General features: G+C 36.8%; 1 protein-coding gene across 2 annotated transcripts in view; it reads left to right on the forward strand.

The window, feature by feature from the left end:
* The window catches only part of ADAMTS20 (ADAM metallopeptidase with thrombospondin type 1 motif 20), a gene marked incomplete at both ends in the record, with an annotated part of 191,686 nt that overhangs the window by 147,202 nt on the left and 19,823 nt on the right, over positions 1-24,661 (forward strand). For both annotated transcript variants that reach the window (XM_080705454.1, XM_080705455.1), the window contains 8 exons: positions 4,161-4,328; positions 12,960-13,133; positions 13,207-13,377; positions 20,850-21,050; positions 21,711-21,840; positions 22,147-22,241; positions 22,326-22,420; positions 22,942-23,075. In XM_080705454.1, the coding sequence (XP_080561580.1) occupies positions 4,161-4,328; positions 12,960-13,133; positions 13,207-13,377; positions 20,850-21,050; positions 21,711-21,840; positions 22,147-22,241; positions 22,326-22,420; positions 22,942-23,075 (1,168 nt within the window). The remainder of the gene's footprint in view (positions 1-4,160; positions 4,329-12,959; positions 13,134-13,206; positions 13,378-20,849; positions 21,051-21,710; positions 21,841-22,146; positions 22,242-22,325; positions 22,421-22,941; positions 23,076-24,661) is intronic.

Here is a 24,661-nt window from a genome sequence, read left to right on the forward strand (position 1 = left end):
ACAGACGAGTTCAGAGAACTGAAAGATGGATAGATGTTTACCCTCGACACTGGGTTTACTCGGGGCTTTAAAGATACGTAATATTTAGAAAGCATCAAGAGAAGTGATTAGACAATAATGAGTCGGAACTATGTGTGGTGGTGCACACCCATAATCCCAGTACTTGGGAGGCTGAGGCAAAAAAATCACAGGCCAGCCCAAGGAATTTAGCAAGACCCTCAGCAACTTAGTGAGACACTGTTTAAAAAAAAATAAAAAGGGCTGGGGGTATAGCTTGGGGGTATAATGCTCCTGGTATCTAGATCAATCTCCAGTACTAGATAATAATGATAATGAGCTGGGTGTGGTGGTGCATGCTTTTAATCCCGGCATTTGGGAGGCTGAAACAGGAGGATCATAGTTCACAGCCAGCCTCAGCTACTTAATAGGCCCTCTGCAACTCATTGAGGCCCTGTTTCAAAATAAAAAATAAAAAATCGGGCTGGGAGTGTAGCTCAGAGGTAGAATGCCCCTGGGTTCCATACCCAGTACTGCAAAAAACCCCAAAATAATGATGATGATTATGATGATAATGAGTTGGATTCTGTTAGTAAACATTAAAGAAAAACAATTATATTGTGCCTCAATAGAGCAAAGTTTATACAATGACAAGTAGCAGAATGTAAGTTTGGAAAAGTACATAAACTAAAATTTTCAAAAACAAGGTAAAAGTATGACTTAAAGTGTGTTTTTAACAGTGGTGTGTGTGTGTGTGTGTGTGTGTGTGTGTGTGATGTGTGTGTGGTGCTGGGGCTTGAACCCAGAGGCATTCTATCTCAGAACTAAACCCCCATCCCTATTTTTATTTTGAAACAGCGTCTTGCTAAGTTGCTGAGGCTGGCTTTCAATGTGTGATCTTCCTGTCTCAGTCTCCTAAGTACTGGGATACAGGAATGTGCCACCATTCTCATCTAACAGTGTTAGTTCTTGAGGGGAAAAAAGCAATATGCTTAAAATTATATTTAATCATATTTTTATACCTATAAGTATAGAGTAAACTTAAATATAGTATTATATATTTTAATATTATATATAAATATAAGCATAATTTTATATATTTTATAGTGTATATCTGTGTTTATACAGATAAGACATGCTTAAATATAATATAAAATCATAAAATATGTTGATAAAACTGTTTTATATCTATTTAGGTTTAATCATAATCTATATTAGACTATAGTGTAGGTTACTCTAATAGACTAAAATAAGGGAAAAAGTGAAATAATAAAAGATAACTTAGACTCTTAGAGTAGGAGACTATTTAGTTATCTTAAGAATACTCCTAACTTTGAAAATGTACTACAAGTCTGCGATTACATTTTATTCCGAGATATTGCTTATGAAGGAAGTCCATTGATGAATTTTAAAGTAGGCTCTCAAGTTCAATCTGTCTCCTGTTATGCTACATTGTTTTATAAATGAATTGGTGATTCTTATTAGGAATGTCAACAATTTACTATATATTTACTGAGTAATTCTTGACATGTTTTAAAGAACCCTGGAAAATTTTACAACATAGACACACATGGGCAATATCTAGATAAGGCATACCAAACAAATATATAAGACCATCATCTTTGTCCATCAACAAACTGCTTCTCCTTCAAGATTTAGTTGAAATATCATTTTCTTGAGTACTTAGAAATATCTCAGAAAGAAAGAACTACTTTTTTATACAAATTTCTTAATTTCATCATATTTTTCTTGTATCATCTTAGTGGCATTTAATATTTTCAATGTTTTTGTTTTTCTGGTATTCTTTGGATTTAATATTATTTAAAATCTACCCTTGCATAATTCATTTAATTGATAATAAGTATCATTTAGATTATAAATACTTATACATGAGTATTCCCAATAACCACTACTTATTAAAAGTAATTCACAGGGAGAATGATAAATGCTATCTTTGTTTCAAAAGATCACAATTTAAGAGAGAAATAACACATATGTAAGAGCACAACATTCTTCTACATGCAAACACGTATGTGTGCAAGTAATTAGCTTACTCCCTGACAGTTGATTGTTTCGTGCTTTTAGTGGTTAGTAATTATTACAATAGAGCCGGGAATGTGGAGCACGCTTGTAATCCCCGCACTTGGGAGGCAGAGACAGGAGGATCGTGCAAGTTCAAAGCCAGACATGTTGGCTTAAGAGACCTGTTTCCAAATTTAAAAATATAAAAAATATTTAAAAAATAGGTCTGGGAGTGTAGCCCAGAGGTAGAGGGGTTTCTAGGAACCGCAGTACCACCACCACAAAAAAAAAAAGAAAGAAAAAGAAAAAGAAAAAAGAAACAATAATGAGGTAAGGATGTGCCAAGATATGTGGCCAGGAAGAGCATGTAGTGGATCTAGGTTAGGAGGAAAGAGTATGGTCCTAATACAGTATATGAGGATTCACTAGAAATTTTCATAAAACTAAGCGTGTTCTAGATGGCATAGGAAGGCTCTAAGGACTAATAAGGGGGAAGCATCTAGGATGTATTAACAATAAGTCTTAATAATGAAGACACTGATTTAACTACCCATACAAATGGCATATGGTATTGCAGCTAATATAAAAACATAAATTATCCTCAAACCATATATTTTCCTCGAAGTTTCACTTTTTGTTAGTTTTAGAGGCACAGAGACAGATTTATTTAGAAAAGCAAAGGTCCATTCAAAGAAGAGTTCAGACCATGTCAAGAATGAGAGACAGCTTGAAGTACTTTAAACATTTAGTAGTATGCATTAAATAGCCTAATAGTCTGCATTAAATAGCCTAATATTATTAGATGCTTAAGTACTTTAAGCATCTAGTAGTCTGCATTAAATAGCCTAATAGTCTGTGAACTCATATTATGCATTAAGTGCATAATATCCTGCCTAATGTTTTCAGAACTCAGTATTTGTTTCTAAATAAAACCATGCCAGCAGCTTTCTCTAAGGTATAAGGTTGCCTGAGGCCAATATCTTCCTTGCTTAGCTTTTTACTGGAACATGTGTCCTGATGAAATTGTCAGTATCTTCTAAGACTTCGTGAAAGTAAATGGTAGAAGAGGAAGCTAACATTTACTGAGAGTCTACAATGTGTAATGGGAGTGAATTCGACATTTTATCTTCTGCATCTCATGCTAATCTTCATAAGAAGCTTGTAAAATTGATGCTATTATCCCCAATTTATAAAAGAAGAGACTGAAGCTTGAAACAGTGATGGAATGTGCCTGAAGATACCCAGCTGTGAGAGACAAAGCCAGTCAGTATTCATGGCCAAAGCCTGGACTCTTCCTACCTCATTCTAGTGTCCTGGCTCAGAAGAGGACAACTGGCTGAAAAATAAAGTCAAATCATTGTTTTACCTACATTTTAAAATATATTTTGTTTTGTTGCCAAATTGGTTGGAGAGATACTTCTTCCTGGTTGATGCAAAAAAAAAATCTGAATATACTTTAATAGATAAAATTTCTGCTTTCTCAAATCACAGTTTCCTGCTCTGAGAAGTCACTAGACTTTTTTGTTTGTTTTTAACAAGGAAAACATACTTAGCAGTGTAGAAAAGCAGATGAGCATTAAAATAGAATGGATCATGACTCCATACCAAACTAAAAGCAGGTTTTTATTAGCTTATGCATTATAAAAGGACTTAATTGAATACAGTCCTTTACCTTAAAAGCATTATGTTCCAGAAGACTGCCTGGTACACTGTAGATCAACACTTTTATTTTTTTTATTTTTTTTTATTTTTATTGGTGCATTATATTCATACATCATATTGTGGTAAAAAAAAAAAAACTTGTGTGTACAAACATGTACACATCACTGATTTAACCCCTACCCAATTCCCACCCCATTCCCTCCCAGTCCCTCCTTCCCTTGCTCAGCTTAGTGGTTGACTTCGATATGTTTAAGTACATTGTCAACACTTTTATTTTGTAGAGTGAATTAATACCTTCTGATACAACATCAACTGATGGCTCAGGGAAGACAGGTGAATTTCAGGTTTCCTCCACTTTGAAATACTAGAGCATATATTAATAAAACTCTTAAAGACTTGATGTTTTGTTTCATTTTATATTTCTTGAAAAAAAACTTAAGCAAGAAAATGAATCAAACGAATCTCTCTTTCTTTTCTAGTGCTCAGCTTCCTGTGGCAAAGGTATAAAGCACCGCGAAGTGCTCTGCATTGACCAATTCCAAGGGAAATTAGAAGAAAAATACTGCAGTCATCTGCAGAAACCTCGAACTCACAAAGCCTGTAGATCTGGCAGATGTCCTACATGGAAAGTCAGTAGATGGAAGGAGGTATGTGATATATTTTATGGTTTTATAAGCATAATTTTTACCTGGGCATGGTGGTGCACACTTGTAATCCCAGCATTCGGGAGGCAGAGACAGGAAGATCGCGGTTCACAGACAGCCTCAGCTACTACTTAGTGAGGCCCCTTGCAACTCAGTGAGACCCTGTTTCGAAATAAAAAAATAAAATAAAATAAAATAAAATAAAATAGGTCTGGGGTTGCAGCTCGAAGGTAAAATGCCCTTGGGTTCTATTCCCAAGATCACAAAATAAAATAAAATAAAGTCTATGTTTTCAATGATCTTGAAAGTTTCATTACTTCTTGAAGATGTACTTTATTCTGGCAAGCTATGGTGGTGCACAACAACTATAACCCCAGTACTTGGGAGGCTGAGACAGGACAATCACAGGTTCCAAACGAGTGCATGGTAACTTTGTGAGGCCCTGCCTCAAAATAAAAATGAAAAGGGATGAGGGTATAGCTCAGAGGTAAAGTGCCCTGAGTTCAATTCCCAGTACTACACACACACACACACACACACACACACACACACACACACACACATATATATATATATATATATATTTTTTTTTATTCTGTTATGGACATGTTTTGCACTCTGCTCTAAATGAATAGTGTGTGGTGTTAATACATTTGCTAAGACTATAGTTGAATGAAACATTAGACATTTGACTTTTTGTGGCTACAAGTTTTGCAATAAGTTCTGCAGTTGAATGCTAGGGGTGGGGGCCTATGGATAATCACCTCAGGAGTCTAGCAGCAGAATAGATATGAGGATGCATTTAGCAATGGTCTTGTTTCCATCCCCAAAGTATTGGATTTGAACTAAGATTGTGTCCTGCTGCCGTGACTGGTAAACTGCAGACAGGACTGTAACTGGATACTGATAAATGGAGAAGTGCTGGTAATTGAAGCTGAACTAGAGCTAGAGTGGAAAGACAGAAAGGGAAGCCCATAAATAAGTGAGATCCAGGCTGAGAATTCAGCTTGTAAAGGAAAGGCAACTGATACCTGCTCTGACATACTCTGGGAAAAGAACTCAATATTGAAAATAGAAGCATGCCTCTGAAATGGTTGTGAAGCAAACACCAGCTTGGGAAACACTGAAGAGACAAAAGCCATGAATGAATCAGAAATGTTCACTGGAATAATTTCCCAAGGACTGATTTCACTGCGGCTGGGCTTGCAGCAGAGCCATCTGACTGCTCCCAGAGTATGCAGGTGCTTATCCACTTTACAAAGAGCCCAGCTCTGCAAGGGAAAAAGAAACCTATGTTCTGTTCATGAAGCTTCCTTAACTCTGCCAGATGTTGGAGTTATATGTCTGTTGGGAAGACAGTGAGGGGTTCAGACACCAGCTCGAGGAAGTGAAGGTCCTGGGCTCCCAAACCGTCACTATTCACTCTGAGCTCAGTGCCACAATACAAGCTTGGAGTAGTACGACACCAGCTCATCCTTGATAATAAGCAAAAAATTCTCAAATTAGTGAAAGGCTCAAGTTTCTTGTAGAAGAGGCAGTCTCTGCCAAGCCTCAGTGCACTGGGAACTGGTTAATGTTTGATTAAATCTTAGTGGCTAATACATCTCTGCTTTTCATTTCACACACACAAAATCAAGATATATTCTTGACCCTTTGCTTCAACATTAGATTTGGGTCATGTAGATAAATTATTTTCCATGCTTTGACAGAGGCCATGATTTAAAATATCTCCTCATTAAATGGCCATATTTAATGAATATAATTACTATTTACTGAATTATTCAAGAAACACTGGATCCATCCTATCTCCCTTACTTTGCTCCCACAATATGACTGCCACTCAGTAGGTCCTCTCAATGCTCATACCAATATCAATGAGCATTTGAATCCCCATCACCACCACTCTGGTCTTGTTCAGCAGTTCATCCTCCTCTGTTTCCTAGTCTAAGCTGACTTTCCTATCTATATTTGCCATAATTTACTTTCAAATATAACCAGGTCTAGAAGAACTCAAATACACCTGTGTCAATTCATATCTACTATTGTCTTGAAGGGTAAGTCCAAAGCTTAACATTTACTTTTTCAGCATTATCTTAGGCCACCATCACTTTCTCTGTTAGAGACAATAGAGACCTTGTTCACTAAGTACTTACTTTCATACTTGGCTAAATACTTCTTATTTTCAATACTGCAATTTAACTGCAAAGAAAGTTGCCATTCTTACTGTATTGATTTTGCCATGCTCTGGTTTTGTTTAATGTGGAGGGTGACATTACTTACACTGACCCAGATATGGCAACATAATGGGAAAAAAGCTTTATCTGAGAGGGCAAATGCCCTAAAGGCACTGGAATAAGAAGCTGCAGATGGACCCAGGGTCCTACTCCAGATTCTGAGGCAGACAGGAGCATGGGGTGGGGTGGCTGTGGAAGTGGGAGAGACTTTCTGCTTCTTGGCCACCAACATCCTGTGCATCTCAAGGGTTATTTTGCTATCATGTTGCTGCTGCAGCTGGTACCATAAAGGACACTTTCCAGTCCTTGACCTTCTTCAACCCCACAACAGTGAATTCATCAGTGCTAACAATTTGTCCTTGGCTTACTACCAAATGTGAAATTACAGAAGATCCACTGAAGGAATGTATTCCAGGGATTTCAAAGACACAGATACGAATATGCAAAGGCTATACAACCATAAAAGACACAGATGCTTTTGTACAGAGATCTCTTTCTTCTCTTTGAATTGGTTTTCCTTGTCACAGAAATTAGCTTCATTCACCCACACAGTTCCTAAATCTCTGCCAGAAACAAATGACCACTTGTAAAACTTGTGGCTTTCCATTTATTCTATAAAAAGCACCCACATGAAGTGAACAATTCCAGCCTGTCACTGCACTGCATACAACACTGTTCAACAAGAGTGCGATTTCAAAGGTACTTGCAAGATAATCACTGGTTGCTGCTTTGTTTCAATTGTGCAAATTGTAGTCTTGCTTTAATAGAATCATTAACTATAAAATAATTTCATTTTATTGGTATTTTATATGCTCACGCTCCATGGAAGGACTCCTTTGATAAATTGTTGACCACAAAGGGGCGCAATGAGTTTTGAAGGAAGACTTTTATTTTGATAGCCTGTTTTTAAATGTATAGACTTAAAAATACATTTTAATGACTGCTATTAAACAGGAAAAAACATTGACGTACAAAGCTATTTGTCTTCTGTGCCCAGATGCATACCACTACAGACAAGTGAAATACTTGAATAATCTAAAAAGAAAAAAATGCACCCTTTCAAACACAAATAAAAACAATCTGCTAAATGCTAGATATTTAAGTGATTTTTTATTTAGTTTCATATCTTGTTTCCAAAATACATAAATTCATAAGTCTCTCCATGCATCAAAATTTCTGACATATGCAACATATTTATAATTTAAACATAGTACATCTTAATTTCTAAATTATAAATCTTAATTTTTGAATCTTACTTTTTTTCTTTTTGGTGGTACTAGAGATTGAACTGAGGGCCATTCTATCTCTAAGCTACATCCCCAGCCCTTTTAAAAAAGGGCTTTTTACTATATTAACATATCTTACTATATTGCTAAGGGTCTCCCTAAATTGCTGAGGCTGGCCACGAACCTACGATCCTGATCCTCCTGTCTCAGCCTACCAATTACTGGTATTATAGCTGTGTGCCACCATGCCCGGCTAGTATATCTTAATTTTTAAGGCCCTAAAAAACCCCAAGCAAAAACTCAGAATCTCTTCACCTCTATATTCATTGATGTTTCTACTGTTGCAGGCAGGCTAGGATGTAGGTACAGAAAGAATTTCTTCCCTTTTCTGAGGCTGAGTGAACTAAGCTGCTCAAACTTTGCTACCTAGTGGAATTCTGTTTTTGTATTTTAATGCTGTTTATTAACCCTCTTCCTTTACCTTCCCCTCTCTCCCTAGGGGTTTGGACCCTGGGGCATTCTACTCAGAACTACACTCTCAGCCGTTTTTAAATTTTGTTTTAATTTTTGTGTGTGTGTGTGTGTGTGGTACTGGGGTTCCTGGAAACCCTTCTACCTCCGGTTACACTCCCAGACCTATTTTTATACTTTTTTAAAATTTGGAAACAGGGTCTCTTAAGCCAGCGCGGCTGGCTCCGAACCTGCACAATCCTCCTGTCTCTGCCTTGCAAGTGTGGGGATTACAAATGTGTGCTTAATTTTGAAACAGGTTTTTCCAGACATGACAATTTTTTAGATTCCTAGAGAAGAACAATCAAATGGCGACAATTTTGTGGTATCAGTTTTGCTGTAATAGCAAAAAGCCCTGTGCATGAGTGGCTTAAACCACCTTGGTTTTTTATAACAAAAAGAGTTTGGCTGATTTCAATTTTGGCTTAGCAGCTCTTCAATATCAAAAAGCTGAACTGGTATTTCTATGATTCTGTTGTTCAACCCTTACTGATCACAAAAGGCTGCCACAGTTCCAGTCCTCATACCTCCACACTTTCTCACAAGAAAGCAAGCATCGATTTGTTCTAATCGTTAGGGGAAGTCAGACGTGGTGATGCATACCTGTAATCCCAGTACTTGGGAGGCTGAGACAGAAGGCTCTCAGGTTGCACACTAGCCTCAGCAATTTATCAAGGCCCTCAGCAACTTAGCAAGACCCTGTTTTAAAATAAAAAATAAAAAGTGTGGCTCAGAGGTAGAATGCTTCTGGGTTCAATCTCCAGTACCACAAAAAATACAATAAATGAAATGGAGCTGGAGGTGGAGCTCAGAGGTACAATGTTTCTGGGTTCACTCCCATTAACACACACACACACACACACACACACACACACACACACACACACTGATAGAAGAGAATAACAAGTAAAAGTTTAAAGACTATTTTAGGTCAATATAAGACAATATTTACAAAATTAAAGGATATACACACAATAGAATTCTCAGCAATAAAAAATAAAATTATAATGCCGGGCGTGGTGGCGCACGCTTGTAATCCCTGTGCTTGGGAGGCAGAGACAGGAGGATCGCGCAGGTTTGAAGCCAGCCGCACTGGCTTAAGAGACCTGTTTCCAAATAAAAATATAAAAAATATGTCTGGGAGTGTAGCCTGGAGGTAGAATGGTTTCCAGGAACCGCAGTACCACCTAAAAAAAAAAAATAATAATAATAAAAATAAATAAAATTATATTATTTGGAGGGAAATGAATGGAACTGGAGACTATTATGCTAAGTGAGATTAGTCAGTCACAAAAAAGTGAAAGGGCAGATTTTTTTTTCTCATATATGGAAGCTAGGGAGAAATTAGGATGAAAAAAGGAACTCTCGACAAAGGAAGAGAACCCCTGGAGAACACTTAAAGAAGAGAGGAAGACAAAAGGAAGGAGACGCAATGAAGGAAAGACTTCAGTGGACATGATGTACCTAAAAAAAATTTCAATACCAGCCTCAATGTTGTGTATAATAAGAGTGAGGGAGTTGGGTAGGAGTCGGGGGAGGCTGAGCAGGTGCTGTGTGCATGTGATGTTGTGGTTGTATTGTATTTTGAGTTCGAAGAAACTCTAAGGATATTTAATTCTAATTTCTCCATAATTCCCTTCTACAGCAATGGGGAATGAGTGGTGGTCAAATCTACCCAAGTTCACAAAGCTTCATTCTTTATCTGTTCACTATAACTTCAAAACAGTCTTTCCATTCTGAGATGTCTCCAATGTTAGCAAATACTGTCTTTTCTCTTTTAGTTTATGTATTGTAATCATACATCATAATTAAGTTCAGAAAATACAAATGTAGAACTCAGACAATAAGACGGGGTAGCAGATTTAAATGTTATTCATGAGTGTAGGACAAATGGTGCATGCCTGTACTCCCCACTACTTGGGAGGCTGAGGGCAAGAAGATTGCAAGTCCAAGGTCAGCCTGGGCAGCTTAGAGAGATCCTGTCTCAGAAAATAAAATGAAAGAAAATAAAACAAAATAAGGTCTGGGATGTAGCTCAATGGTAACATACTTGCCTAGTGTGTGGGAGGCCCTGAGTTTGATCCTCAGTACCACAGAGAAAAAAAAGGAAGAAAGGAAGAAAGAAGGAAGGAAGGAAGGAAGGAAAAAAGAAGAAAGGAAGGAAGGAAGGAAGAAAGGAAGGAAGAAGAGAGGAAGAGAGGAAGAAAGGAAGAAAGAAAATTGGTTATTTCCATGTAGAAGAAATTGCTTTGAGGGTATAAAGAAAAACCAGTTATAAGCAGAACCATGTGATATGCTAATGTTTAAAGGATGATCAGAGAAAACAGTCAGGTAAAGTACCTGAGAGGGAGAAATAGAAGAAGTAAGAGGAGAACATCTAGAATCAGAGATGATTTCAATCATAGAAACAAGAATGATTCAATACAAGTGGCCAGCGATGGCAACTCTGTCAGTGAGATGGACCAAAACCGGATGGGGAAAGGAATCAGGCAGAGGAATATTTCAATTTACTCTCTAAAAAGCAGAAACAAAATTTCTTTTTTTTCATATTTTTCCTTATAGGGAAGAGGCTCATATTGAAATATAGTAGTTATTTATGATCTTGGTGGATTTTCTAAACTTGATCAAGGGATCAATAAAATAGTATGGTTTGTTTAATTATAGAATCTTATATGTATCTGATAGAACTTCTTGCCATTAGTTTTGTGAACAAATTTTTTCCAGGACTTTTTCCAAGTTTAGAGGTAAGATGTTTTGCAAATGCAACATATATTTCTGAAATTATGTTTGAAAACATGTCAGGAGCCACATTTTATAGGCTAGCATTTTCATAAGAGATTGAAATAAGCCAACCTACACCCAGACTTCGTGTGTGTGTGTGTTAGTGTGTGTGTGTGTGTTAGTATGTTACTAGAGATTGAACCTAGAAACATTCTACCATTGAGCTCTATCCCTAGTCCTTTTTTATTTTGAAACAGAGTCGCCAGGCATAGTGGTGCAGGCTTACAATCCTAGTACTTTGGAGGCTGAGACAGAGGGATCACAGGTTGGCAGCCAGTCTCAGCAACTTGTGAGACCTTCTGCAACTTAGTGAGACCCTGCTTCAAAATAAGGGATAAAATAGGGCTGTGGGTATAGCTCAGAGATAGAATGCCTCTGGGTTCAATCCCTAATACCAAAAAAAGAAAAAAAAAAAAGAAGGAAAAAAAAAAAAGAAACTGTCTCGGGGTCTCTCACTAAGTTACCACAAACACTGGCCTTGAATTTATGTTTGCCCTGTCTCATCCTTCCATGTACTGTGATTGCAGGGATACACACTACACTGGGCTATATCTAGACCTTTTAGTTTACCTATTAGTGCTCCCGACACGAACCACACATTGAATTATTGTCTCCATTGCAAAAGCTGTGTGTGTGTGTGTGTGTGTGTGTGTGTGTGTGTGTGTGTGTGAAAACATTCAAAGAGTTGGAAAAATTTTAAACATAGCATGAAAGTCAATATGAGTTATGTACATAGGCATATTGTTCTTCATAAGTAAAAATATAGATATACCAATTGTGTTTGAAGTCAATGGTTGCTGCAGAAAAAGTAAATTTTATAGCATCTTTACAAAAATATGCTTCTATAGATTGTGAGAGGAATTTCAGGCTAATACGTAAACTAAATTCTTAGATGTTTAATTTTTTCCCTTATGGTGAAACTATATTTTGCAGATACATATTACTGCTGTTAAAAAAGAACATTGATTATTCTGGGGCTCTGGAGAAATAGAGAACTTAAAGAATGACCTGGTTTTGTTCTTATAATATCACTTTAGGGAATCCTGGTCGGTCTCCAAACAATATTACCAAAAATGACCTAAAATTCTTTCACAAAAACAGGAAATGTGCACAACTAGACACACAATTAAATAAATGTCCTTAGACATCTCCATAGTGCACTGATGTTGGAATCACAAATCATACTGTAGTCTAGCTCTGTTATAATTGAATTTTCACTACTTAGTTTTGGGAAATCTCACATCCCACAGTTGAAAGGTTCAAGTCCTTCTGCATCTCCAAAGGTAACCCAGCCCAGCAGCTATGCTTTGCCACTGTTGTGATTTGAATGTTCATAGTCCCCCAAATTCATGGGTTAAAATTCTATCCTCAAGCTGGATGTGGTAGTACATGCTTGTATCCCAGTACTTGGGAGACTGAGATAGGAAGATTGTGGTTTGAGGACAGCCTCAGCTACTTAATGAGGCCTTCTGCATCTTAGTGAGACCTTGTTCCAAAATAAAGAATGAAAAACTATAGCTGGGGGTGTAGCTTTGAGATAGAACACCCCTGAGTTCCATCCCCAGTACCGGAAAAAAAAAAAAAATCCTGCCCTCCAAGGCAATAGTATTAAGAGGTGGGAACTTTGGGAGGTGATTATATCATGAGGGTAAAGTCCTTATAATTGGTATTAGCTCTCTTATTAGCTCCTTAGAGACCCTTTCTATGACCCAGGATCCAGGCCAGAAGTTGTTGGATTTGGCTGACTGGATTTTGGTTGACAGTTCTTAAAATTCATTCAAAACCCCATCCCTGAGGTGCGTGATTTTGGGTTCTACTTTGCTATTCTTATATAATATAATACTCATTAGCTATGTTGTTCTGACTCTGGGCTCCCTCCTCAGTGCTCTGTGACCTGCAGCTCTGGAATTCAGCAAAGAGACGTCTATTGCAGACTGAGAGGCACTGGTCGAGTGGCTGAAGAAATGTGTGATCCATTCACCCGGCCCCATTTTCAGAGGCAATGCTGGCGTCAAGACTGTGTGAATTATCAGTGGATGGTGGGACGGTGGCTGGATGTGAGTATCAAAGAGTAAATTCTCAGATACTACATGTTAGAATGTATTACTCATTTTGCCATTATGTTTCTAGTGTTCAACTTTGTGTAAGAAAAAAGAGACACATCGGGTGGTGAAGTGCATCAATGCACAAAACATGCAAGTGAAGGACAGTTTCTGTGACCCTTCCACCAGACCTCCTTCAGTCAAAAAGTGCAGGGACGCTGCCTGCAAGTATGTAGTGGTAACAGGGGACTCGTCACAGGTAAGCAAACAAGTAAATCGAGCAATTGTGTTCCTGCATAAACCAGTTGGGTCTAAAAAATGTTTAAAAACATTTGAAAGAGGAGACAGATAATGGGGATGTATGTCAGTCTAAGGAATGAAACCATTTACAGCTGGATGGTATAAATAGAATACTGATAGTAAAGTACATGTTAAACTCTCATGTAAGTCTGAAGCACACATTGCTACAAACTATGAAACCAACTACCAGGAATAGTTTGGAAAACTGGCCCTGCATAGTTACTTACTTTTTAAAAACATTATTATTGAGATATAATTGACACAAAATCAATTGCACATATTTAAAGTGTACAATTAATTTTTTAAAAATTTTATTGGTGCACTGTATTCATACATCATAGTGGGATACAAAAAACTTTTGTAGACATACATGCACACATCACCCAGTCAGCTCCTACCCGATCCCCACCCCATACCCTCCCCATCCCTCCTTCCCATGCTTGGCTTAGTGGTTGACATCTAGTATTATAGCAATTTATCCAAAATTAAAAATGATAATCTCACATAACAGTTTCATTTGTCTGATTCCAAGCTTTTGATAACTTAAAGATAACATTTCGATATTTCTTTTTGCTTTTTTTCTTACCAGAGAATATTTTTTTTCTTTTTTTTTTAGGTGGAACTATCATATATTTATATATTTATTTTTCAGAAAAAATCTATCCTAATATGGAATATGGACTCTAGATACCCAAAACAATCTCGAAAAAGACTAAAGCTAGTATATATTTTCTAATTTCAAACCATATAAAGCTACAATAATTGAAACCGTGTAGTACTGTTCTAAAGGCAGATATATAAACCATTGGAGTTAAAGGAAAGCCTAGAGATAAATTCTTCCATATATTGTCAAGTTATTTTTGACAAGGTTTCCATGAACATTTGGTGGAGGGAATAGTAATCTTTTAACTAAATATTGTTGAAAAATAATAATTACATGGAAAAGAATAAAATTGGACCCTTACCTAACACCATATACAAATAGTAACTCAAAATAGATAAAAGACCTAAATATAGATCTTAATACTATAAACTTTTAGAAGAAAATCTGGGTCATAAAACCTCACAACATTGAAATTGGCAGTGATTTCTTGGATATGATTTCAATGGCACAGGCAACAAAAGGGTATACAAACTCCCTAAAAAATAAAAAAAAATATTGTATATCCAAAGACAATGTAAACAGAGTTAAAAGTTACTGATAGAATGGGATAAAATATTTCCAAATGCTATATCTGAAGGTATATTAATATTCCAACTAGAAATCCTAAAAATTAACAACAATAAAAGCAAACAATATAATTTAGAGATAGGTATAACACTAACATAAATAATGAATCTCCACAGATAACTAATCTTAGTTGTCTGTTGGATGGAAAATCTTGTTTCTCTGGTTCTGGTGTGTGTTACCTATTTCTTCTTTGTAGTTAATCTCTTTGAGTATTTTCTCTAGCACTGGTTTTGAAGACATAAATTCCTTCAGTTTCTGTTTGTCATGGAAGCCTCTTATTTCTCCATCTAATTTGATAGAAAGTTTTGCTGGGTAGGAAATTTTTGGCTGGAAGTTGTTTTCTTTCAGAGTTTGGAATATGTTACTCCAAGCCCTTCTGGCTCTCATGACTTGGTTTGGGAAGTCTGGAGTGATTCTAATTGGTTTGCCTCTGAATGTCACTTGGCCCTTGTTTTTATTGCCTTTAAGATTCTCTGCTTGGCTTCCACATTGGTCATTTTGACAATTATGTGGCGTGGGGATCCTCTTCTCCAATCCTGTCTAAAGGGAGTTCTATAAGTTTCCTGGACCTGCGTATTGACCTCTTGCTCTGTTTGGAAAATTTTCTGCTATTACTTCCTTGAAGAGATTGTTGATCCCTTTGGTTTCACCTTCTTTTCCCTCCTCTATTCCAATTATTCTTAGGTTAGCTCTCTTAAAATGGGCCCATATTTCTTCAATGTCAGATTCCTGCTGTTGAATATTTTTTTCTAGATTAGAAACTATGTGTTCATTTTTGGAATGATCATCTTCTAAGAGCGAGATTCTATTCTCCATGTGGTCTAATCGTTTGTTTGTACTTTGAATTGAGGCCTTTACTTCATTAATTGCATCCTTTATCTCTTTTTGGCTCTCTCTGAATTCTTTTCGAAACACCTCTCTTATTTCTACAGTTATTTTCCTGATTTGATCTTCTAGAAATCTCTGAATTTCTGTTTTATCGGGTTCTGATGTTGTGGGATTGTGGGCATTCATTGCTCCATTGTTATTCATCTTTCCCATGATTTTGGAAGTTTGTGCCTTCTCTGGGTTCTTCCTTGGGTCACTACGACTTCACTTAAGGTGCTCTGGATCTCGAGTCTGTGGTATCTCAGACCCCACTACTCCTTTACTGTGTTGTATCGCAAAGTCTCAGACCCAGGGAGTCAATAGAGGCTGCTGTGGACCATGGGGGGGGGGTGCCAGGTTGCACCTTCTCCTATGGTGTGATATCTCTGCCACCGCCCCTCCCCCACTGGGTCAAGTCCCTGGGAGTCAGTACTGGGATTTCTCCTCTGGGGCCCGCAATTTGACTCACTGTTGTTGAATACGCAGATGGAGCTGTAGTGGACTCGGTGAATTCGCTGCTGCTGCCGCCGGTGACAATATGGCACCACTGCCACGCCCTCGGCCGTGAGGCTGGCGTATTTCTTCTCTGATTTTGAGCTCTGCTCTGAGTCCCTGCAGGGTGTGCTGAGCCCAGCCACTGGGAGCTTTAGATGCTCCCTGCGCCGAAAAATCTGCCGAATCCCTCCGGGCTGTTCCTCAGCGGCTCACCTCGGCTCGCTGTCTGCCGATCCTCTCTGGAGCCTGGTGGGCTGTTGAGCTCGCCGCTGCTGCCGGCAGTAAGGCGCTGCTGCCGCGTCCTTGGCCATGAGGCTGGCGTATCTCCTCTGTGGCTCTGAGCTCTGTTATGAGACCCCCCTCCTCTCTGGGGCTGGTGATTTTTTTGTTTCTCTGGTGATGGTGTTTTCTGGCTATGAAAGGCGCTGATTTTGTGGTAATACAGATTGGTTGTTAGTGGGGCTCTTAAGCCCCGCTTTTCTCGGTCACCATCTGCCCAGAAGTCAACCTAAGTTTTGACATAAGTATACTGCCATAAAACAAGCACAATATCCAAAATAAAGTGCATCTCCCATGCTTGTGTTAGGTTATAATCCTTTACCTCCACCCCTCCCACTCCACTGGTAATTTCAAGTGTTTTCTGTATTAGTGATCTGTCACTGTATCAGTTTGCATTTTCTCTAATTTTATATGACTAGAATTATAATCATACAGTGTGTGCTATTTCTTGTTTGATGTCACATGCTTTGGGGATTCATTGGGGTTGTAGTATGTATCAATATTTATTTTTATCATTGAACAATATTTCACCATAGAGATGTCTTTAAGATCACTAATCTTTTCTTCCCTGATGTCTGGTTTTTTTAAAAGGGGGAACTGGGGATTGAACCAAGGAGTGTTCTACCTCAAATATATCCCCCCAGTCCTTTTTATTATTTTGAAATGGATATTACGAAGTGCTGAGGATCTCACTAAGTTGCAAAAGCTGGCCTTAAATTTGTGATCCTCCTCTCTCAACCTCCCAAATACTGGGGTTACAGGTGTACCCCACCACACCTATCCATATCCATCTTTAATTCCAATCCAGTAGATTTTTCATCTTAGACATTACAATCTTCATCTTTAGAATTTCAGTATTTAAAAAAAACCCTTCATTTCCTTTACTTAGCTTTTTAAACATATGAAATAGTCAATAACTTCTAATACCCTTCTCTGCTAGTTGTAACATCTGTGTTTATAATTTAGAGAATTTTAGTATTAGATTTTGTACCCAAAACCATGATCTAATTTCAGAATATTTATCACATTCAAAAGAAACCCAATACATATTAAGTAGTCATTTCTGCTTTTCCCACTTTATCCTATTGCATAGGTTATACTGTTGCTCAGTAACAATTTGTGAAAAAGACTATTCTCTTCTCCATAAAATTAGTTTGGAATCTTGCCAAAACTCAATTGAAGCAAAATATATTGATTTATTTCTGTAGTATTAATTCTATTTCCTTAACTATGTGCCTACCCTTATGTCATTACCACATAGTCTTGGTTCCTATTGTTTTATAAATTTTAGAGTCAGGAGGTACATATGAAACAACACTCTTCTTTCTTTTCAAGATTGTTTGGCTATTCTGAGTCCCTTATATTTCTTATGTAATATTTTGGGCTGGCTTACTTAATTTTGTGGAAGAGCCAGCTAGAATTTTGTTAGAGATACCATGAGTCTTGGTCAATTTGGAGAATATTTCTATCTTGATAATATGGATTTCCAATCCTATAATATGAATTGGAAATCCATATTATAGGCTATATTTCTATTATTAGGTATTATTTAATTTTCCTTTAAAGATGTCTTGTAGTATTCAGTGCACAAATATTGCACTTCTTTTATTAAATTTGTTCCTTTATATTTTATTACTTTATGCTACTTTAAGTGAAAATGTTCTCCTAATTTCACATCCTAATGTACATTTGTAGAGCATAGAAATAGAACTGATTTTGATATATTGATCATGATTATTTGATCTAATTTATATATGTGTATTGCTTGAGGTTTTCTAAATAAAACGTCATATTAATCTGTGAATATAGTTTTATTTTTTCTCTAAATTTGAATGCCTTTTACTCCGTTCTCCTGCCTAATTTTCCTGACTAGAAACTTCATGATAACATTAAATAGGGGTAGGTGAAAACAGACATCCTTGGCTTGCTTCTGCTCTTTGCAGGAAAACTTTCAGTTTTTACAATTAAGGATGTTAACTCTGAGATTTTTGTACGTTTAAAAAAAAATCAGATTGAGGAAATATCCTCTGTTTCAAATTTTCTTAGTTCTAATGTCACGAACTTGTGTTGGATTTTGCCAAATGTTTGTTCTGTATCTATTAAGATGACGATGTAGTTTTTGTATATTATTAGGATGCTATAACACATTGATTGATCTTTCTATATTAAAACAAACTCGCATTCCTGGGATAAATCTTACTTGATCATAGTGTATACTTCTTTTTATGTGTTGCAAAAATTATTTTGCTAGTGTTTTGTTGAGGATCTTGGCATGTGCCTTCATAAGTAAAATTGGTCTGTAGTTTTCTTGTGATGTCTTTGCCTGCTTTGGGGAAATATGGGCTCTATAGGCTGAATTAGAAAGTGTTCTTTTCTTTTATATCTTTTGATAGACTTTTGAAAGGATTGATACTAATTCTTCTCTGAGCATTTCTTTCTGGATCTTTTGTGGTGTGATTTTTAAAAAATTATTATTACAAATTTAATCTCTTGTGATAATCTGTTAAGAGTCTCCCTTTTCCACAAAATTTGTTTTTGTTTGTTGATGTTCTTATTTATTTATTTATTTAGTGTCCTTTCTGAAATAAAATTTACGTGTGTGTGTGTGTGTGTGTGTGTGTGTGTGTGTGTGTGTGCGTGGTCACTGAAGTCTCTACTCACTCTAGTTGTCAGATAATAATTAGACAATGATTTGCTTAAATACTTGAAAGCAATAATTCTCCAGCCTTTACATAGAATATGTGTGTGTGTGTGTGTGTGTGTGTGTGTGTTTGCATGTGTAACATCAATATCTATCCACACAGGAAGCTGACACTTTTTCTTAATCTTAACCTTATGCTCATGCAGACCATTGAGGTAACCAGAGGTGTGCGGGGGCCCTCTTTAGGGGCCTCCTAAGCATTCAGTCCACAGAATGCACTGCACATACGCACAGCTTTCTGAACCTCCATGGCCTTCCAGATTCCCCATTTGGACATCTAATTCCCCAGATTTTCCCTGTAAGATTCTTTTGGCTAGTCTATTGTTGTCCCAGCTCTTATCCACCAATTCTGGAAGCTAAACAGTGGAAGTAAACAGAGTTAAACAATGCTTTAATTGTGTTAACTCACCTCCTTCCTAAACTATCATTATTGAACAAGTCAGGTCAAATAAAGCCAACCTTGCAAGTGGTGTCTTCCAGGAAACCATTAAACAGTTCAAACCATGGCGACTCTTTGAGAATGTGCCTTTGAAGCTGTGCAAGGTTGTTCTGCTCCCTCCAGTGGCTGCCACGCTGCAGTTTTCACTAATCTTGCAGGGCTCTATTGTTTCATGAGATTGCCACAGAGCTGAAAGGGAGAGAGTACGAATTGGGCAAATCATTGCTTTTATAGAGCTGAGAACTTAATCTCTATTGTTTTCACTGATGCTACCCTCTCTGTCAGTCATATCGCCCTGATGCATCATGTGCAAGGTTTTGTATTTTTACTGTGTGTCAGATATTATGCATTTTACCTTTTTGGTTACTGCTTTATTTTATTCCTGTACATATATTCTGAGCTTTATTAGATGGTGCAGTTGTTTGGATCCTCTCTTGCCTTGCTCTTAAGAATTGTTAGGCAGGCAAGACCAGCACATGGCTTGTCTAAATGTCATTATACCCCTCTACGGTGGCAGGAGCTTTTGAGCATTCTACCTATTTTCCTATGTATGGTGAGCAGAGTGAGTTTTGTCATGTTTTAATTTTCCCATGGTTTTCCAGTCTGGATGGAGGGAATGGGCGCTGTTCTTGGTCCTGCTTGAGGTTAGATACAGTCACATCTAAGCCTTTCAAGTGGTTCATCTCTTGGGCTTGGTGTGTGTCCTCACATGTGTGCATACACTAGTTACAACTCTGCTGTCTTGTGCCAGGAACTGGTAACTCTTCAGAGTAGTAGGCACGAGCTATCCTTTTTGTTTCTCATTTCCCAAGGATCATATGCCCAGTGTCTTAAAAGACATTACTATATATATTTACCCAGGAGTTTTTGTTGTTCTGGTTAGAAGGTAAATATGTTCTTTGATACTTTTTTTTAGAAGTCTATTTGGCTATTTTTGGTCTAGGATTCTAGTCTATCTCTAAATCATTCAATTTTAATCAAATGGTATTAGATTTCACATATATGTATTAAGATAAATATATGACAACTTACACATAGTTACTAGTATGCTAAGGTTAATAGATGTCTTTTATTTTAGTAAGAACTCCTAATATCTTTCGTTCCTCTAAAGCTGTGCCTATTGGAAAATGTAGTTTAATTCAATCAAGATATTCTTAATACTATAATAGAAACACACACATACACTACAGAAACAAAATCTAGCCTGAATCTAGGTTATTTTCATTTGTTGCTGCAACTCTGCAAAAGTTGCCAAATGTCTTTGAACCTTTGTTTAATCATTTATAAATGAGGCTATTTAAGTGGGATTGTAGTTGTAGAGATAACACAGCACAATATATATTAAGTAGCTGACAAATACTTTGCTTTGGTTTAGTTTCAGGACATCACCTTATCTCCTTGTAATTACGTATTTTGCAGTGTACAGGTAACTGTGGGTTTAGTTACCAGCAAAGGACTACATATTGCATTAGGATCCAGTCTACTAAGAAGCAAAAGCTCCAACAGCTTTGGCCTGTAGCCTATCAAGAGTGCCCTGTGCCACCTTCCTCTCAGGTTTACAAATGCAATATCAAAAGCTGTTTGCATGTGGCCACTTGGAAAGTTGGTAAATGGAGCAAGGTCAGTGTATTTTTATGAATTTAAGATCTTTTGAATAAGACTTTCCAATGATAGAATGCCTGATAATCTGCATATCTAAGCAGATCCTTAGAGTTGTCTCATATCTTTTGTCTAAAAACCACATTATCAATTATTTGTATGAATGCCTTATCTTTCTATGCTTGATATAATTTGCTTATAAGCAGAGACAATGCTTATTTCCATTTCTCATAGAACCTTGTATGTATAATAGGTTACATTTTGAGTAGATGCATAAGACATACTTATTGGCTAAGTGAAGAAGTAAATAAATCTAGCATATTGGAAATAAATGTTATTTCCATTATATTCTATTAACAGTTTAATTGATGGAAAGCAAATAAACATTGTTTTAAAATTAAGCTTATATTTTAATGATAGAAACTCTCAGTCTTCAAAATCACCACTAATTAATATTAAAATGGCTTTGCAAAGTACTATTGATATAACCATAAAAAACAAATTGAACGAAGCCAATAACTGAGAAATAATGGACTCAGGCTTGTGCCTCCAAAGTCTTTGTATTGTTAGTAGTTCTAGCAGTTGTAGTTCCTCAACATATTCTCTGAGAGGAAGAGGCATGGATTTACTAGACTTCTTATTTGTTATAGCTTCTACCTTCAAATTTTACTCTGCTCACAGTGCTCAGTGACTTGTGGAATTGGGATAATGGAGAGAAGAGTAGAATGCATGGCTGAAAATGGTGGGCCCAGTGACTTATGTTTAAAGGAATTTAAACCAAATGCTCAAAAGAAATGTTATGCCAATGAATGTAAGTAAAACGACTTAAAAAATCTACCTAGAATCTAAAGCCTCCTAGGAATTTTTGGTGGAAATGTGAAAATAATGAAGAGAAATACACTGTTATGTGTGCATGTTTGACTCTCACTATGTTGCATAATTACAAGGTACCAACAGAAGTATTTTTAAAATGTGAAAATAAGTATATGTAGTAGTCACACACTTTTGACACATAAAGTGTCAAGTCTTCAGAGTATGGTGGTATTTATATGATTAAGTACACGATGTGTTTGTAATTTGTTCAGTGTTGATAATGTGTGTTATCTTGTCTCTGAAGGTAAATCATTTACCACCTGCAAAGAAATCCAAGTTAGAAACAACATCACCAAGGATGGTGGTTATTACCTTAACATTAAGGGAAGGATAATAAAGGTATTATAAAACAGTTCCTAGTTGATTTTAACATTGGCCATTGTCTTAGGGAAAGTTTTCTAGGTGTTTGCATTGTTCCTTTAGATCCATTGTGTGGGCATGCACTTGGAGAATCCCAGGGAATATTTATCACTGATCAAAGGTGAAGAAGACAACTTTTCTGAAGTATATGGCTCTAGGTATGGACTGTGCTTTGTCCTATTTGTACATTATTTATGGTATTCAGAGTTTTTAGCTTCAGCATGACACTTGAACAGGACACACATGGGATAAGTAATTTAGGAGCAAGTAGAGACGTTAGGAGTTAGTCATCTGTTGTCCATGCATGTTCAGTAATGAAGACTTGAGTTTTGACTCGTACTCACAGAGAGGCCAACTAAAAATGTGTGCAAGCAGTGAAACAGTACAAAAGAAACACATTTAAGGCCTATGTATATTTAATAAAAATGAATTATAATAACAAAAAGTAAGAGAATTACATCTAAATCATTTTTCTATAAACTGTCTTTGAATTTCCCATTGAAAATTTTGTTTGTTAACCTTGAGTGTCTTTTACTTCTTTCTCATTTAACTTATTGACACTATGATATTGAAGAGCAGGAGTATGTCTATAACCTTACTACTTCCAGAGCTAATTATTTGTTCATATTAGGATCTAATAACTGTATATAACACTAAAATTATTCCAATGTTTTTGCAGGCTACAAAATCCCTATGAGTGCCCTTTCAATGGAAGCAGAAGGCAAGACTGTGCATGTAAGCATGACTACCTAGCTGCTGGATACACTGTCTTCAGCAAAATAAGAATTGATCTCTCTTCCATGCAGATTAAAAGTAAGTGCTGGATCTCTGTTTTTAAAACAAAATGTTATTAGCTACATACTTTATCTGCAATGACATGCATCATGGGGAACCTTAATTAAAATTTAACAGTAATGACAGAGATACTGCCCTTCCAAGATAGAGATCTCTACTTTTAAATCCCCAACTACATTAAGAGCAAGGAAATTAAATTCAACATATTTGTGTACACTTTTTTGTAGGGTTTAAAGCAATAATTAACATTACATATAAATTATAATTGATCAAATATTTCTCCATGCATTATTTCATTTGATCTTTACTACATAGGGTGTTTTAATCCATTTTTATTAATATTATGCAATACTTAAGACAGGATACCTTATTTTTTTTAAAAAAAGAGACTTATTCTAGATTGTAGTTTTATAGGCTGAAGGTCCAAATAGCACCCAAACTGGCTGCAGTGAGTCATGGTGGCAATGTGTGTGTATCTATGTGTTTCTGACTCTCCTCTTGCTATATAAATACCAGGATTCAATCATGGGGTATCCATCCTAATGAGCTGATCTAATCTAATCACTTACCAAAGACTCACATTTGTGTTTGTGTGTGTGTGTGTGTGTGTGTGTGTGTGTGTGTGGTACTGGGGTTCCTGGAAACCCTTCTACCTCCGGGCTACATTCCCAGACCTATTTTTTATATTTTTATTTGGAAACAGGGTCTCTTAAGCAAGAGAGGCTGGCTTTGAACCAGCGTGATCCTCCTGTCTCCGCCTCCCAAGTGCAGGGATTACAAGCGTGCGCCACCACGCCCGGCTCCAAAGACTTACCTTTAAACACGATAGTTGAATTAAGTTCTTACCCAATAAAAGCAATTATCAAAACTTTGGGAATTCAACTTTTGTATGGGATAGAGAGAACAAACCATAATAGTGAGGAAGAATTATATAGCTATGATTGTTTTATTTATTTTTATTTTATTTTATTGGTACACTATAGTCTCACATCATAATATAGATCATATTGACAATGGCATACAGTCACACAGTACTTCCCCTTTCCTGACCTTCCCAACACTGAGTGTCTAGGTTAACCATGCTACATTCACACTTATACACATATTTGAATGTAGCTCCTCCATTAATCAACCTTAGCCTTCTTCCTCCCCTACCGTTCCTTTTCAGCTTTGCTGAGGTTTCCCCTCCATTATCGGGAGTCCCTCTGGTATCCCTAATATTCCCTAGTTTGGGCATATCAGAGGAAACATATGTCCCTACTCTCTGTGCTTGGCTGATCTCACTTAACATAATGTTCTCCAGGTCTTTCCATCTTCTTGCAAATGACATGATTTTGTTCTTCTTTATTTCTGAGTAGAATTCCATTATATGTATTTCTCATAATTTCACAATACATTCTTTTGTTGATGGAGACCTAGGTTGGTTCCATATTTTGGATATTGCAAATTGTATTGCTATGAACATGGGCATGAATATGCTACTGCAGTTCTCTGATTTCAACCCCTTTGGAAAGATACCCAGGAGTTGTATAGCTGGATCATATGGTGGATCCATTTCCAATTTTCTAAGGAATCTCCACACTGATCTCCATAGTGGCTGAATG

The sequence above is a fragment of the Muscardinus avellanarius genome, assembly GCF_963383645.1.
Source record: "Muscardinus avellanarius genome assembly, chromosome: 11".
In the NCBI taxonomy this organism is placed as follows: domain Eukaryota; kingdom Metazoa; phylum Chordata; class Mammalia; order Rodentia; family Gliridae; genus Muscardinus; species Muscardinus avellanarius.